Source organism: Gadus morhua, chromosome 12 (genome assembly GCF_902167405.1).
Source record: "Gadus morhua chromosome 12, gadMor3.0, whole genome shotgun sequence".
Taxonomy (NCBI): Eukaryota; Metazoa; Chordata; class Actinopteri; order Gadiformes; family Gadidae; genus Gadus; species Gadus morhua.
The window spans coordinates 248,995-260,596 of record NC_044059.1 but is presented as its reverse complement, the minus strand read 5'-3'; the positions used below and the strand labels follow the sequence as shown (position 1 = coordinate 260,596).

The following is an 11,602-nucleotide window of genomic DNA, read 5'->3' as shown; positions in this document are numbered from 1 at the left end:
GCTTTAAGTCAGACTATCGACAGTCATATAATAATTATGATATATATCACTAGATATATAATATAATGGCACAATTATAGAATTCCTTTTGAATTTGAACAAAAATGTTATACCGGTGTCCTGTAATCCTGTAAACTTGTGTGGCATAACACGGAAACATAAAACATCATTCATATGACCCTAACCCTAACCCTAACCCTAACACTGTTTAGAGATGAAGAAACCATCGTTAGCATTAAAGACCTTAATGCTGCTGGCTCCTCTTTCTGCTAATGGTCTAGGTCTGGTCCTGGTCCTCTATCCTTCCTGTCAGGAGTTCCTCCTCTCAGGCTTCAGTCTATATATATACATAAATCTATATTATATATATCGTATATATATATAATATATGATATATAATATTATACATACATTATATAGTATATAATGTAAATAATTTAATATGTATTATTTATATTATATTTTATATATATATATATATATATATATATAAATATTATATATTATATTATTTACATTATATATATGATATAATATATATTCATATTATATGTTAATCAGCTTCAATCGTTTCCACACATCAATGAACTGGTCCACATGCATTCATTCATATATTAAAATGATCTTTTATTGTACAACTTCTTCCTTGACCCGATGTGGAATATTTAGACAACTTGAGGTTCTATGGGAGGAAGGTTCTGAACGAAGGTTCTATGTGATGCGATGGGTTTCTATGTGAAGGGGTTCTATGTATGGAAGGTTCTATGTGGTGGGGTTCTATGTGAAGGGGTTCTATGTATGGAAGGTTATATGTGGTGGGGTTCTATGTGAAGGGGTTCTATGTATGGAAGGTTCTATGTGGTGAGGTTCAATGTGAAGGGGTTCTATGTATGGAAGGTTCTATGTGGTGGGGTTCTATGTGAAGGGGTTCTATGTATGGAAGGTTCTATGTGGTGGGGTTCTATGTGAAGGGGTTCTATGTATGGAAGGTTCTATGTGGTGGGGTTCTATGTGAAGGGGTTCTATGTATGGAAGGTTCTATGTGGTGGGGTTCTATGTGAAGGGGTTCTATGTATGGAAGGTTCTATGTGGTGAGGTTCTATGTGAAGGGGTTCTATGTGGTGGGGTTCTATGTGAGCATCGATCTCAGCAGCTAGCATGTAGCTAGCTTCTTTGAGCCTCTGCTATCTTCCTTAGCGCGTAACTAGGAGCTAGTGTTAGCGTCCGGCTCAGGGAACGGCCTGACGGCAGGCAGCCAGGGGCTCTCCTTCCTCCGCTGGCGGCTCTCCGCCCTCTGCTGCTCCACCCTCCGCTGCTCCACCCGGATCCTGGAGATCTGAGCTGCTGCCAAACAAACCAAACACAACTGACACACACACACGCACGCACGCACGCACACGCACGCACGCATGCACACACACACGCACACACGCACGAACACACACACACACACACACACACACACACACACACACACACACACACACACACACACACACACACACACATGCACAGAAAGAACACGCATAAACGCAGAAAAACGCCCATGCCTCCATCCTTCCTCCTCCTCCTCCTCCTCCTCCTCCTCCCCCTCCTCCTCCTGCTCCTCCTCCTCCTCCTCCCCCTGCCCCTCCTCCTCCTCCTCCCCCTCCTCCTCCCCCTCCCCCTCCTCCTCCCGCTCCTCCTCCTCCTCCTCCCCCTGCCCCTCCTCCTCCTCCTCCCCCTCCTCCTCCTCCTCCCCCTCCCCCTCCCCCTCCTCCTCCTCCTCCTCCTCCTCCTCCTCCTCCTCCTCCTCCTCCCCCTCCTCCTCCTGCTCCTCCTCCTCCTCCTCCCCCTGCCCCTCCTCCTCCTCCTCCCCCTCCTCCTCCCCCTCCCCCTCCTCCTCCCGCTCCTCCTCCTCCTCCTCCCCCTCCCCCTCCTCCTCCTCCTCCCCCTCCTCCTCCTCCTCCCCCTCCCCCTCCCCCTCCTCCTCCTCCTCCTCTCTCCTCCTCCTCCTCCTCCTCCTCCTCCCGCTCCTCCTCCTCCTCCCCCTCCTCCTCCTCCTGTTCCTCCTCCTCCTCCTCCCCCTCCCCCTCCCCCTCCTCCTCCTCCTCCCCCTCCCCCTCCCCCTCCTCCTCCTCCTCCTCTCTCCTCCTCCTCCTCCTCCTCCTCCTCCTCCTCCTCCTCCTCCTCCCTACCTCCACCAGCAGCAGTGCTCCAGCCAGTCCCCCCACCAGCAGCAGGTGGTGTTTGCTCCACCAGAGGATCTGCTCCAGACAGCCGCCGGTGTACACCTCCTCCTGGGCGGAGCTCCCCTCGGCCCGCTGCACCCCGTAGCCACACATGGTGTTCATCACCGTCTGGAATCACACGCACACACATGCACACGCACACACACACACACACACGCACACGCACATGCACACGCACGCACGCACATGCACACACACACGCACACACACACACACACACGCACACACACACACACACACACGCACACGCACACACACACCAATTAGGATTAAAATCCTGGTTCTACCAGGACCGGTTAGGGTCAGGGTTTTACCCGGGTCAGCGACCTGGGTTATGGCCTGGGTCAGTAGGATCCGTACGGCCTGGGTCAGTAGGGTCAGTGGGGTCAGTAGGGTCAGTAGGGTCAGTGGGGTCAGTAGGGTCTGTAGGGTCAGTAGGGTCTGTAGGGTCAGTAGGGTCTGGGTCAGTAGGGTCTGGGTCAGTAGGGTCAGTGGGGTCAGTGTCAGTAGGGTCAGTGTCTGTAGGGTCAGTGGGGTCAGTAGGGTTAGGGTCAGTAGGGTCTGTAGGGTCAGTGGGGTCAGTAGGGTTAGGGTCAGTAGGGTCAGTGTCTGTAGGGTCAGTGGGGTCAGTAGGGTCAGTAGGGTCGGGGTTACGGTCTGTAGGGTCAGTAGGGTTAGGGTCTGTAGTGTCAGTAGGGTCAGTAGGGTCAGTGTCTGTATGGTCAGTAGGGTCAGTGGGGTCAGTGGGGTCAGTGTCAGTAGGGTCAGGGTCAGTAGGGTCAGTGTCTGTAGGGTCAGTAGGGTCAGTAGGGTCGGGGTTACGGTCTGTAGGGTCAGTGGGGTCAGTAGGGTCTGTAGGGTCTGTAGGGTCATTGGGGTCAGTAGGGTTAGGGTCTGTAGGGTCAGTGGGGTCAGTGGGGTCTGTAGGGTCAGTGGGGTCAGTGGGGTCAGTAGGGTCAGTGGGGTCAGTGGGGTCAGTAGGGTCAGTGTCTGTAGGGTCAGTGGGGTCAGTGGGGTCAGTAGGGTCAGTAGGGTTAGGGTCTGTAGGGTCAGTAGGGTCAGTAGGGTCAGTGGGGTCAGTAGGGTCAGTATGGTCAGTGTCTGTATGGTCAGTGGGGTCAGTGGGGTCAGTAGGGTCAGTAGGGCCTGGGTCAGTAGGGTCGGGGTTACGGTCAGTAGGGTCGGGTTACGGTCAGTAGGGTCGGGGTTACGGTCAGTAGGGTCGGGTTACGGTCAGTAGGGTCAGTAGGGTCCGTAGGGTCTGTATGGTCAGTGGGGTCAGTAGGGTCGGGTTACGGTCAGTAGGGTCGGGTTACGGTCAGTAGGGTCTGTATGGTCAGTGGGGTCAGTAGGGTCAGTGTCTGTAGGGTCAGTGGGGTCAGTGGGGTCAGTAGGGTCAGTAGGGTTAGGGTCTGTAGGGTCAGTAGGGTCAGTAGGGTCAGTGGGGTCAGTAGGGTCAGTATGGTCAGTGTCTGTATGGTCAGTGGGGTCAGTGGGGTCAGTAGGGTCAGTAGGGCCTGGGTCAGTAGGGTCGGGGTTACGGTCAGTAGGGTCGGGTTACGGTCAGTAGGGTCGGGGTTACGGTCAGTAGGGTCGGGTTACGGTCAGTAGGGTCAGTAGGGTCCGTAGGGTCTGTATGGTCAGTGGGGTCAGTAGGGTCGGGTTACGGTCAGTAGGGTCGGGTTACGGTCAGTAGGGTCTGTATGGTCAGTGGGGTCAGTAGGGTCGGGTTACGGTCAGTAGGGTCGGGTTACGGTCAGTAGGGTCGGGTTACGGTCAGTAGGGTCGGGATACGGTCAGTAGGGTCGGGTTACGGTCAGTAGGGTCGGGGTTACGGTCAGTAGGGTCTGTATGGTCAGTGGGGTCAGTAGGGTCAGTAGGGCCTGGGTCAGTAGGGTCGGGGTTACGGTCAGTAGGGTCGGGTTACGGTCAGTAGGGTCAGTAGGGTCTGTAGGGTCAGTAGGGTCGGGTTACGGTCAGTAGGGTCGGGTTACGGTCAGTAGGGTCTGTATGGTCAGTGGGGTCAGTGGGGTCAGTAGGGTCAGTAAGGCTTGGGTCAGTAGGGTCGGGTCAGGGTCAGTAGGGTCAGTAGGGTCGGGTTACGGTCAGTAGGGTCAGTAGGGTCAGTAGGGTCTGTATGGTCAGTGGGGTCAGTGGGGTCAGTAGGTTTATTAGGGCCTGGGTCAGTAGGGTCGGGTTACGGTCAGTAGGGTCGGGTTACGGTCAGTAGGGTCGGGTTACAGTCAGTAGGGTCGGGTTACGGTCAGTAGGGCCTGGGTCAGTAGGGTCGGGGTAACGGTCAGTAGGGTCGGGTTACAGTCAGTAGGGTCGGGTTACAGTCAGTAGGGTCGGGGTTACGGTCAGTAGGGTCGGGGTTACGGTCAGTAGGGTCGGGGTTACGGTCAGTAGGGTCGGGGTTACGGTCAGTAGGGTCGGGTTACGGTCAGTTGGGTCAGTAGGGTCAATAGGGTCGGGGTTACGGTCAGTAGGGTCAGTAGGGTCGGGGCTCCGACCTGGGACTGCAGGCCGGTGCAGCAGGAGAAGGGGACTGCGCAGGCCTCCAGGCTGGGGTTGGTCTCAGAACAGTTGAAGTAGGCATTGAGAGACCAGTCGGTGAAGGCCTGCACCCCACAGCACTGGAACTGAACACACAGCAGGGAGTAGAACCGGAACCAGCAGAGCACCACCTCCATAGAGCTGCTCTCATAGAGCTGACTGTCACAGAGCTGACTCTCATAGAGCTGTGTCTAATAGAGCTGGTCCTCATATAGCTGTAGATATAGAGCTGTATATAATAGAGCTGTGTCTAATAGAGCTGGTCCTCATATAGCTGTAGATATAGAGCTGTATATAATAGAGCTGTGTCTAATAGAGCTGGTCCTCATATAGCTGTAGATATAGAGCTGTATATAATAGAGCTGTGTCTAATAGAGCTGGTCCTCATATAGCTGTAGATATAGAGCTGTATATAATAGAGCTGTGTCTAATAGAGCTGGTCCTCATATAGCTGTAGATATAGAGCTGTATATAATAGAGCTGTGTCTAATAGAGCTGGTCCTCATATAGCTGTAGATATAGAGCTGTATATAGTAGAGCTGTGTCTAATACAGCTGGTCCTCATATAGATGTAGATATAGAGCTGTATATAATAGAGCTGTGTCTAAAAGAGCGGTCACCTTCTTCTGGATGAAGTCGATGGCGTTCTCCAGGTCCAGGTCCTCTCTGTAGCCGACCAGCGCTCTCAGCATCAGCTGCTCCGTCCTCTGGATCACCTGATGACCAATCACACATCCCCACGCGTTACCCCTGGGGGTGTGAGCCCCCCCAGACTCACGTTACCCCTGGGGGGGCTCACACCCCCCCTGGGGGTGTGAGCCCCCCCCTGGCGGTGACGTCACCCCTGTGGGTGTGAGCCCCCCCCCTGGGTTAACGTGACCCCTGGGGGTGTGAGCCCCCCCAGTGGTAAGGTGACCCCTGTGGGTGTGAGCCCCCCCAGTGGTAACGTTACCCCTGGGGGTGTGACCCCCCCCAGCCTCACATTACCCCTGGGGGTGTGAGCCCCCCCAACATTACCTTCTCACTGAAGATGTAGCCCAGAACTGTAACTCCGATTTGCAGAAGGAGGATCACCAACAGTATCCCTAGAAACTGGACACAGCTCCTGTTAGTAGCAACTCATTAGTTCTGATAGTAGCAACTCATTAGTCATGTTAGTAGCAACTCATTAGTCCTGTTAGTAACAACTCATTAGTCCTGATAGTAGCAACTCATTAGTCCTGTTAGTAACAACTCATTAGTCCTGTTAGTAACAACTCATTAGTCCTGTTAGTAGCAACTCATTAGTCCTGTTAGTAACAACTCATTAGTCCTGATAGTAGCAACTCATTAGTCCTGTTAGTAACAACTCATTAGTCCTGTTAGTAACAACTCATTAGTGCTGTTAGTGACAACTCATTAGTCCTGTTAGTAACAACTCATTAGTCCTGTTAGTAACAACTCATTAGTCCTGTTAGTAACAACACATTAGTCCTGTTAGTAACAACTCATTAGTCCTGTTAATAACAACACATTAGTCCTGTTAGTAACAACTCATTAGTCCTGTTAGTAACAACTCATTAGCCCTGTTAGTAACAACTCATTAGTCCTGTTGGTAACAACTCATTAGCCCTGTTGGTAACAACTCATTAGTCCTGTTGGTAACAACTCATTAGTCCTGTTGGTAACAACTCATTAGTCCTGTTGGTAACAACTCATTAGTCCTGTTGGTAACAACTCATTAGTCCTGTTGGTAACAACTCATTAGTCCTGTTGGTAACAACTCATTAGTCCTGTTGGTAACAACTCATTAGTCCTGTTGGTAACAACTCATTAGTCCTGTTGGTAACAACTCATTAGTCCTGTTGGTAACAACTCTTTTAGTCTTATAAGTAACAACTAATTTAGGGAGGTTCGTTATAGTAGTAATAGTTGAGCTTATAGTCTGTCAGGTTATGCCGTGATTGATAGTCAGAATGTATCTCGATTGTTAGTCTGGTCGTATCATTAGTCCGATCGTTCAGTGATCGTTAGGGTCAGGTCGTTCAGTGATCGTTAGGGTCAGGTCGTTCAGTGATCGTTAGGGTCAGGTCGTTCAGTGATCGTTAGGGTCAGGTCGTTCAGTGATCGTTAGGGTCAGGTCGTTCAGTGATCGTTAGGGTCAGGTCGTTCAGTGATCGTTAGGGTCGTTCAGTGATCGTTAGGGTCAGGTCGTTCAGTGATCGTTAGGGTCAGGTCGTTCAGTGATCGTTAGGGTCAGGTCGTTCAGTGATCGTTAGGGTCAGGTCGTTCAGTGATCGTTAGGGTCGTTCAGTGATCGTTAGGGTCAGGTCGTTCAGTGATCGTTAGGGTCAGGTCGTTCAGTGATCGTTAGGGTCAGGTCGTTCAGTGATCGTTAGGGTCAGGTCGTTCAGTGATCGTTAGGGTCAGGTCGTTCAGTGATCGTTAGGGTCAGGTCGTTCAGTGATCGTTAGGGTCAGGTCGTTCAGTGATCGTTAGGGTCAGGTCGTTCAGTGATCGTTAGGGTCAGGTCGTTCAGTGATCGTTAGGGTCAGGTCGTTCAGTGATCGTTAGGGTCAGGTCGTTCAGTGATCGTTAGGGTCAGGTCGTTCAGTGATCGTTAGGGTCAGGTCGTTCAGTGATCGTTAGGGTCAGGTCGTTCAGTGGTCGTTAGGGTCAGGTCGTTCAGTGATCGTTAGGGTCAGGTCGTTCAGTGATCGTTAGGGTCAGGTCGTTCAGTGATCGTTAGGGTCAGGTCGTTCAGTGATCGTTAGGGTCAGGTCGTTCAGTGATCGTTAGGGTCAGGTCGTTCAGTGATCGTTAGGGTCAGGTCGTTCAGTGGTCGTTAGGGTCAGGTCGTTCAGTGATCGTTAGGGTCAGATCGTTCAGTGATCGTTAGGGTCAGGTCGTTCAGTGATCGTTAGGGTCAGGTCGTTCAGTGATCGTTAGGGTCAGGTCGTTCAGTGATCGTTAGGGTCAGGTCGTTCAGTGATCGTTAGGGTCGTTCAGTGATCGTTAGGGTCAGGTCGTTCAGTGATCGTTAGGGTCGTTCAGTGATCGTTAGGGTCAGGTCGTTCAGTGATCGTTAGGGTCAGGTCGTTCAGTGATCGTTAGGGTCAGGTCGTTCAGTGATCGTTAGGGTCAGGTCGTTCAGTGATCGTTAGGGTCAGGTCGTTCAGTGATCGTTAGGGTCAGGTCGTTCAGTGATCGTTAGGGTCAGGTCGTTCAGTGATCGTTAGGGTCAGGTCGTTCAGTGATCGTTAGGGTCAGGTCGTTCAGTGATCGTTAGGGTCAGGTCGTTCAGTGGTCGTTAGGGTCAGGTCGTTCAGTGATCGTTAGGGTCAGGTCGTTCAGTGATCGTTAGGGTCAGGTCGTTCATTGATCGTTAGGGTCAGGTCGTTCAGTGATCGTTAGGGTCAGGTCGTTCAGTGATCGTTAGGGTCAGGTCGTTCAGTGATCGTTAGGGTCAGGTCGTTCAGTGATCGTTAGGGTCAGGTCGTTCAGTGATCGTTAGGGTCAGGTCGTTCAGTGATCGTTAGGGTCAGGTCGTTCAGTGATCGTTAGGGTCAGGTCGTTCAGTGGTCGTTAGGGTCAGGTCGTTCAGTGATCGTTAGGGTCAGGTCGTTCAGTGATCGTTAGGGTCAGGTCGTTCAGTGATCGTTAGGGTCAGGTCGTTCAGTGATCGTTAGGGTCAGGTCGTTGTACCGTTCGCAGGAGGCACTCCGCGTTGCGCAACGCTCCCAAGCAGCCGAAGACGTTGATGAAGAACATGACAGAGCCAATCAAGATCAACACCAGGGCGGGGTCAACCGTCAGAGTGTCGATCACATCTACACACACACACACACACACACACACACACACACACACACACACACACACACACACACACACACACACACACACAATCCATACATCACTATTATAGACTATACTCAGTGTGTTAGTACTACTTTAGACTATACTCTGTGTTCGAAGTACTATAGACTATACTCAGTATAGTACTAAACTGAGTATAGTACTACACAGAGTATAGTCTGTAGTACAATGAGTACTACAGACTATACTCAGTGTAGTACTACAGACTATACTCTGTAGCACTACAGACTATACTTTGTGTAGTACTACAAACTACACTCTGTTTAGTACTATATTCAGTGTAGTACTACAGACTACACTCTCTGTAGTACTATACTCAGTTTTGTACTACAGACTATACTCTGTGTAGTACTATACTCAGTGTAGTACCACAGACTATACTCTGTGTAGTACTATACTATTTGTAGTACTACAGACCATACTCTTCATAGTACTATACTCAGTGTAGTACTACAGACCATACTCTTCATAGTACTATACTCAGTGTAGTACTACAGACTATACTCTTCGTAGTACTATACTCAGTGTAGTACTACAGACTATACTCTTCGTAGTACTATACTCAGTGTAGTACGCAATGCAGTGGCCTCTGACCTTTCTCCTTAGCGATCTTGGCGTAGACTCCAGCGGCGACCAGGATGGAACTCGCCACCTGGGGGTGGGGTCAGGGTTAGGAGGTCAGCGGGGGTCAGCTGGGGGTGGGGTTAGGGTCAGGGGGTCAGCGGGTGAAGGGGCTCTGGATGAGAGGAACGTACCCAGAAGACGTAGCAGCAGCAGAACAGGCTGTACTTGATGGTTCTGTACCCCCTCATGTTTCACCGACGCTCCTCGGCTCAGAGCTCGTCGGCCCGACCTGTTCAGACCTGACCTGCATTCCATACATCACCCCGCCCCCGTCTGTGTGTCTGTCCCCCCGCCCCCGTCTGTGTGTCTGTCCCCCCGCCCCCGTCTGTGTGTCTGCCCCCCCGCCCCCGTCTGTGTGTCTGTCCCCCCGCCCCCGTCTGTGTGTCTGTCCCCCCGCCCCCGTCTGTGTGTCTGTCCCCCCGCCCCCGTCTGTGTGTCTGTCCCCCCGCCCCGTCTGTGTCTGTCCCCCCGCCCCCGTCTGTGTGTCTGTCCCCCCGCCCCCGTCTGTGTGTCTGTCCCCCCGCCCCCGTCTGTGTGTCTGTCCCCCCGCCCCCCGTCTGTGTGTCTGTCCCCCCGCCCCCGTCTGTGTGTCTGTCCCCCCGCCCCCCGTCTGTGTGTCTGTCCCCCCGCCCCCCTGTCTGTGTGTCTGTCCCCCCGCCCCCGTCTGTGTGTCTGTCCCCCCGCCCCCCGTCTGTGTGTCTGTCCCCCCGCCCCCCGTCTGTGTGTCTGTCCCCCCGCCCCCGTCTGTGTGTCTGTCCCCCCGCCCCCGTCTGTGTGTCTGTCCCCCCGCCCTCGTCTGTGTGTCTGTCCCCCCGCCCCCGTCTGTGTGTCTGTCCCCCCGCCCTCGTCTGTGTGTCTGTCCCCCCGCCCCCGTCTGTGTGTCTGTCCCCCCGCCCTCGTCTGTGTGTCTGTCCCCCCGCCCCCCGTCTGTGTGTCTGTCCCCCCGCCCCTGTCTGTGTGTCTGTCCCCCCGCCCCCCTGTCTGTGTGTCTGTCCCCCCGCCCCCGTCTGTGTGTCTGTCCCCCCGCCCCCCGTCTGTGTGTCTGTCCCCCCGCCCCCTCTGTGTGTCTGTCCCCCCGCCCTCGTCTGTGTGTCTGTCCCCCCGCCCCCCGTCTGTGTGTCTGTCCCCCCGCCCCCCGTCTGTGTGTCTGTCACCCCGCCCCCCGTCTGTGTGTCTGTCCCCCCGCCCCTGTCTGTGTGTCTGTCCCCCCGCCCCCCGTCTGTGTGTCTGTCCCCCCGCCCCCCTGTCTGTGTGTCTGTCCCCCCGCCCCCCTGTCTGTGTGTCTGTCCCCCCGCCCTCGTCTGTGTGTCTGCCCCCCCCCTCTTTCCATGTGTCTGTCCCCCCCCATCTGTCCATGTGTCTGCCCCCCCCCCCCTCTGTCCATGTGTCTGCCCCCCCCCCCTCTGTCCATGTGTCTGTCCCCCCCTCTGTCCATGTGTCTGCCCCCCCCCTGTACATGTGTCCTCTCTGTGTCTGCCTGCCTGCCTGTGTATGTGTGTGTGTGTGTGTGTGTGTGTGTGTGTGTGTGTGTGTGTGTGTGTGTGTGTGTGTGTGTGTGTGTGTGTGTGTGTGTGTGTGTGTGTGTGTGTGTGTGTGTGTGTGTGTGTGTGTGTGTGTGTGGTACAAGGGGTTAATGCCCTGGTGTCCCGCCCCTCTCCCCGGTACCACGCACAGCTGTTGACCAGCAGCTCCACTGTGTGTGCTGTTAGGTCGACCAGGTGTGCATACCACGTTTCACCACCAGGTGCCAGCACTGTCAGAACTGTCAGCTCAAAGAGGTTCAGCTTGGAAACGAGAGACGCAAGTTCCAACAAATATTTTGAAGGGCAAGAAAGTTGAAATTAGTTCAATTAATAATAATAATAATACCAAGTTTCAGAAGTTTTCAGAAATAGTTATTGTTAAAGCAACCCTGCAGGAATTTTGGTACCAAACTTTCTGGAAACCTGCTTATATGGAATTATAATAATATTAATCCCTAGAATAACAATTATACCGTATTTATACCTAATTATGCCTTAATTCTAACTAACAATAACGGTATTCAGTTATTTGTTTTCCAAAGAGACTCTGAATACCTAATAACTGAATAACTGGTCTGCTAGCGGTCAAACATAGTGGTCAGTGGACTGGTCCCAGTGGTCATTGGACTGGTCCCAGTGGTCAGTGGTCTGGTCCCCGTGGTCAGTGGACTGGTCCCAGTGGTCATTGGACTGGTCCCAGTGGTCAGTGGACTGGTCCCAGTGGACTGGAATCAGTGGTCTGGTCCCAGTGGTCCGGTCCCTGGGACCAGACCACTAACCACTGGGACAAGACCACTGACCACGGGGACC

At 53.1% G+C, this 11,602-nt stretch overlaps 1 protein-coding gene across 1 annotated transcript; it reads right to left on the bottom strand.

Annotated features, from left to right (window-relative positions):
• Positions 1 to 606: 606 nt before the first annotated feature.
• Positions 607 to 9,508, bottom strand: zgc:113223 (tetraspanin). Its single transcript, XM_030371689.1, has 8 exons — positions 9,401 to 9,508; positions 9,240 to 9,297; positions 8,472 to 8,596; positions 5,805 to 5,879; positions 5,408 to 5,503; positions 4,745 to 4,873; positions 2,178 to 2,339; positions 607 to 1,366 (listed from the first exon to the last, which is right to left on the bottom strand). Exons 1-8 carry the CDS (start codon positions 9,455 to 9,457, stop codon positions 1,205 to 1,207), a joined length of 864 nt encoding a protein of 287 aa, XP_030227549.1. The 5' UTR covers positions 9,458 to 9,508; the 3' UTR covers positions 607 to 1,204.
• Positions 9,509 to 11,602: the final 2,094 nt, after the last annotated feature.

Excerpts from the sequence above, each read along its gene's own strand:
- zgc:113223 (XM_030371689.1), bottom strand. The coding sequence starts at position 9,457 with ATGAGGGGGTACAGAACCATCAAGTACAGCCTGTTCTGCTGCTGCTAC. Across the intron at positions 2,340-4,744 it reads GCACCGGCCTGCAGTCCCAG|ACGGTGATGAACACCATGTG; the intron begins GTCGGAGCCCCG and ends GTGTGATTCCAG. Across the intron at positions 1,367-2,177 it reads GAGCACTGCTGCTGGTGGAG|TTGTGTTTGGTTTGTTTGGC; the intron begins GTAGGGAGGAGG and ends TGTGTGTGTCAG.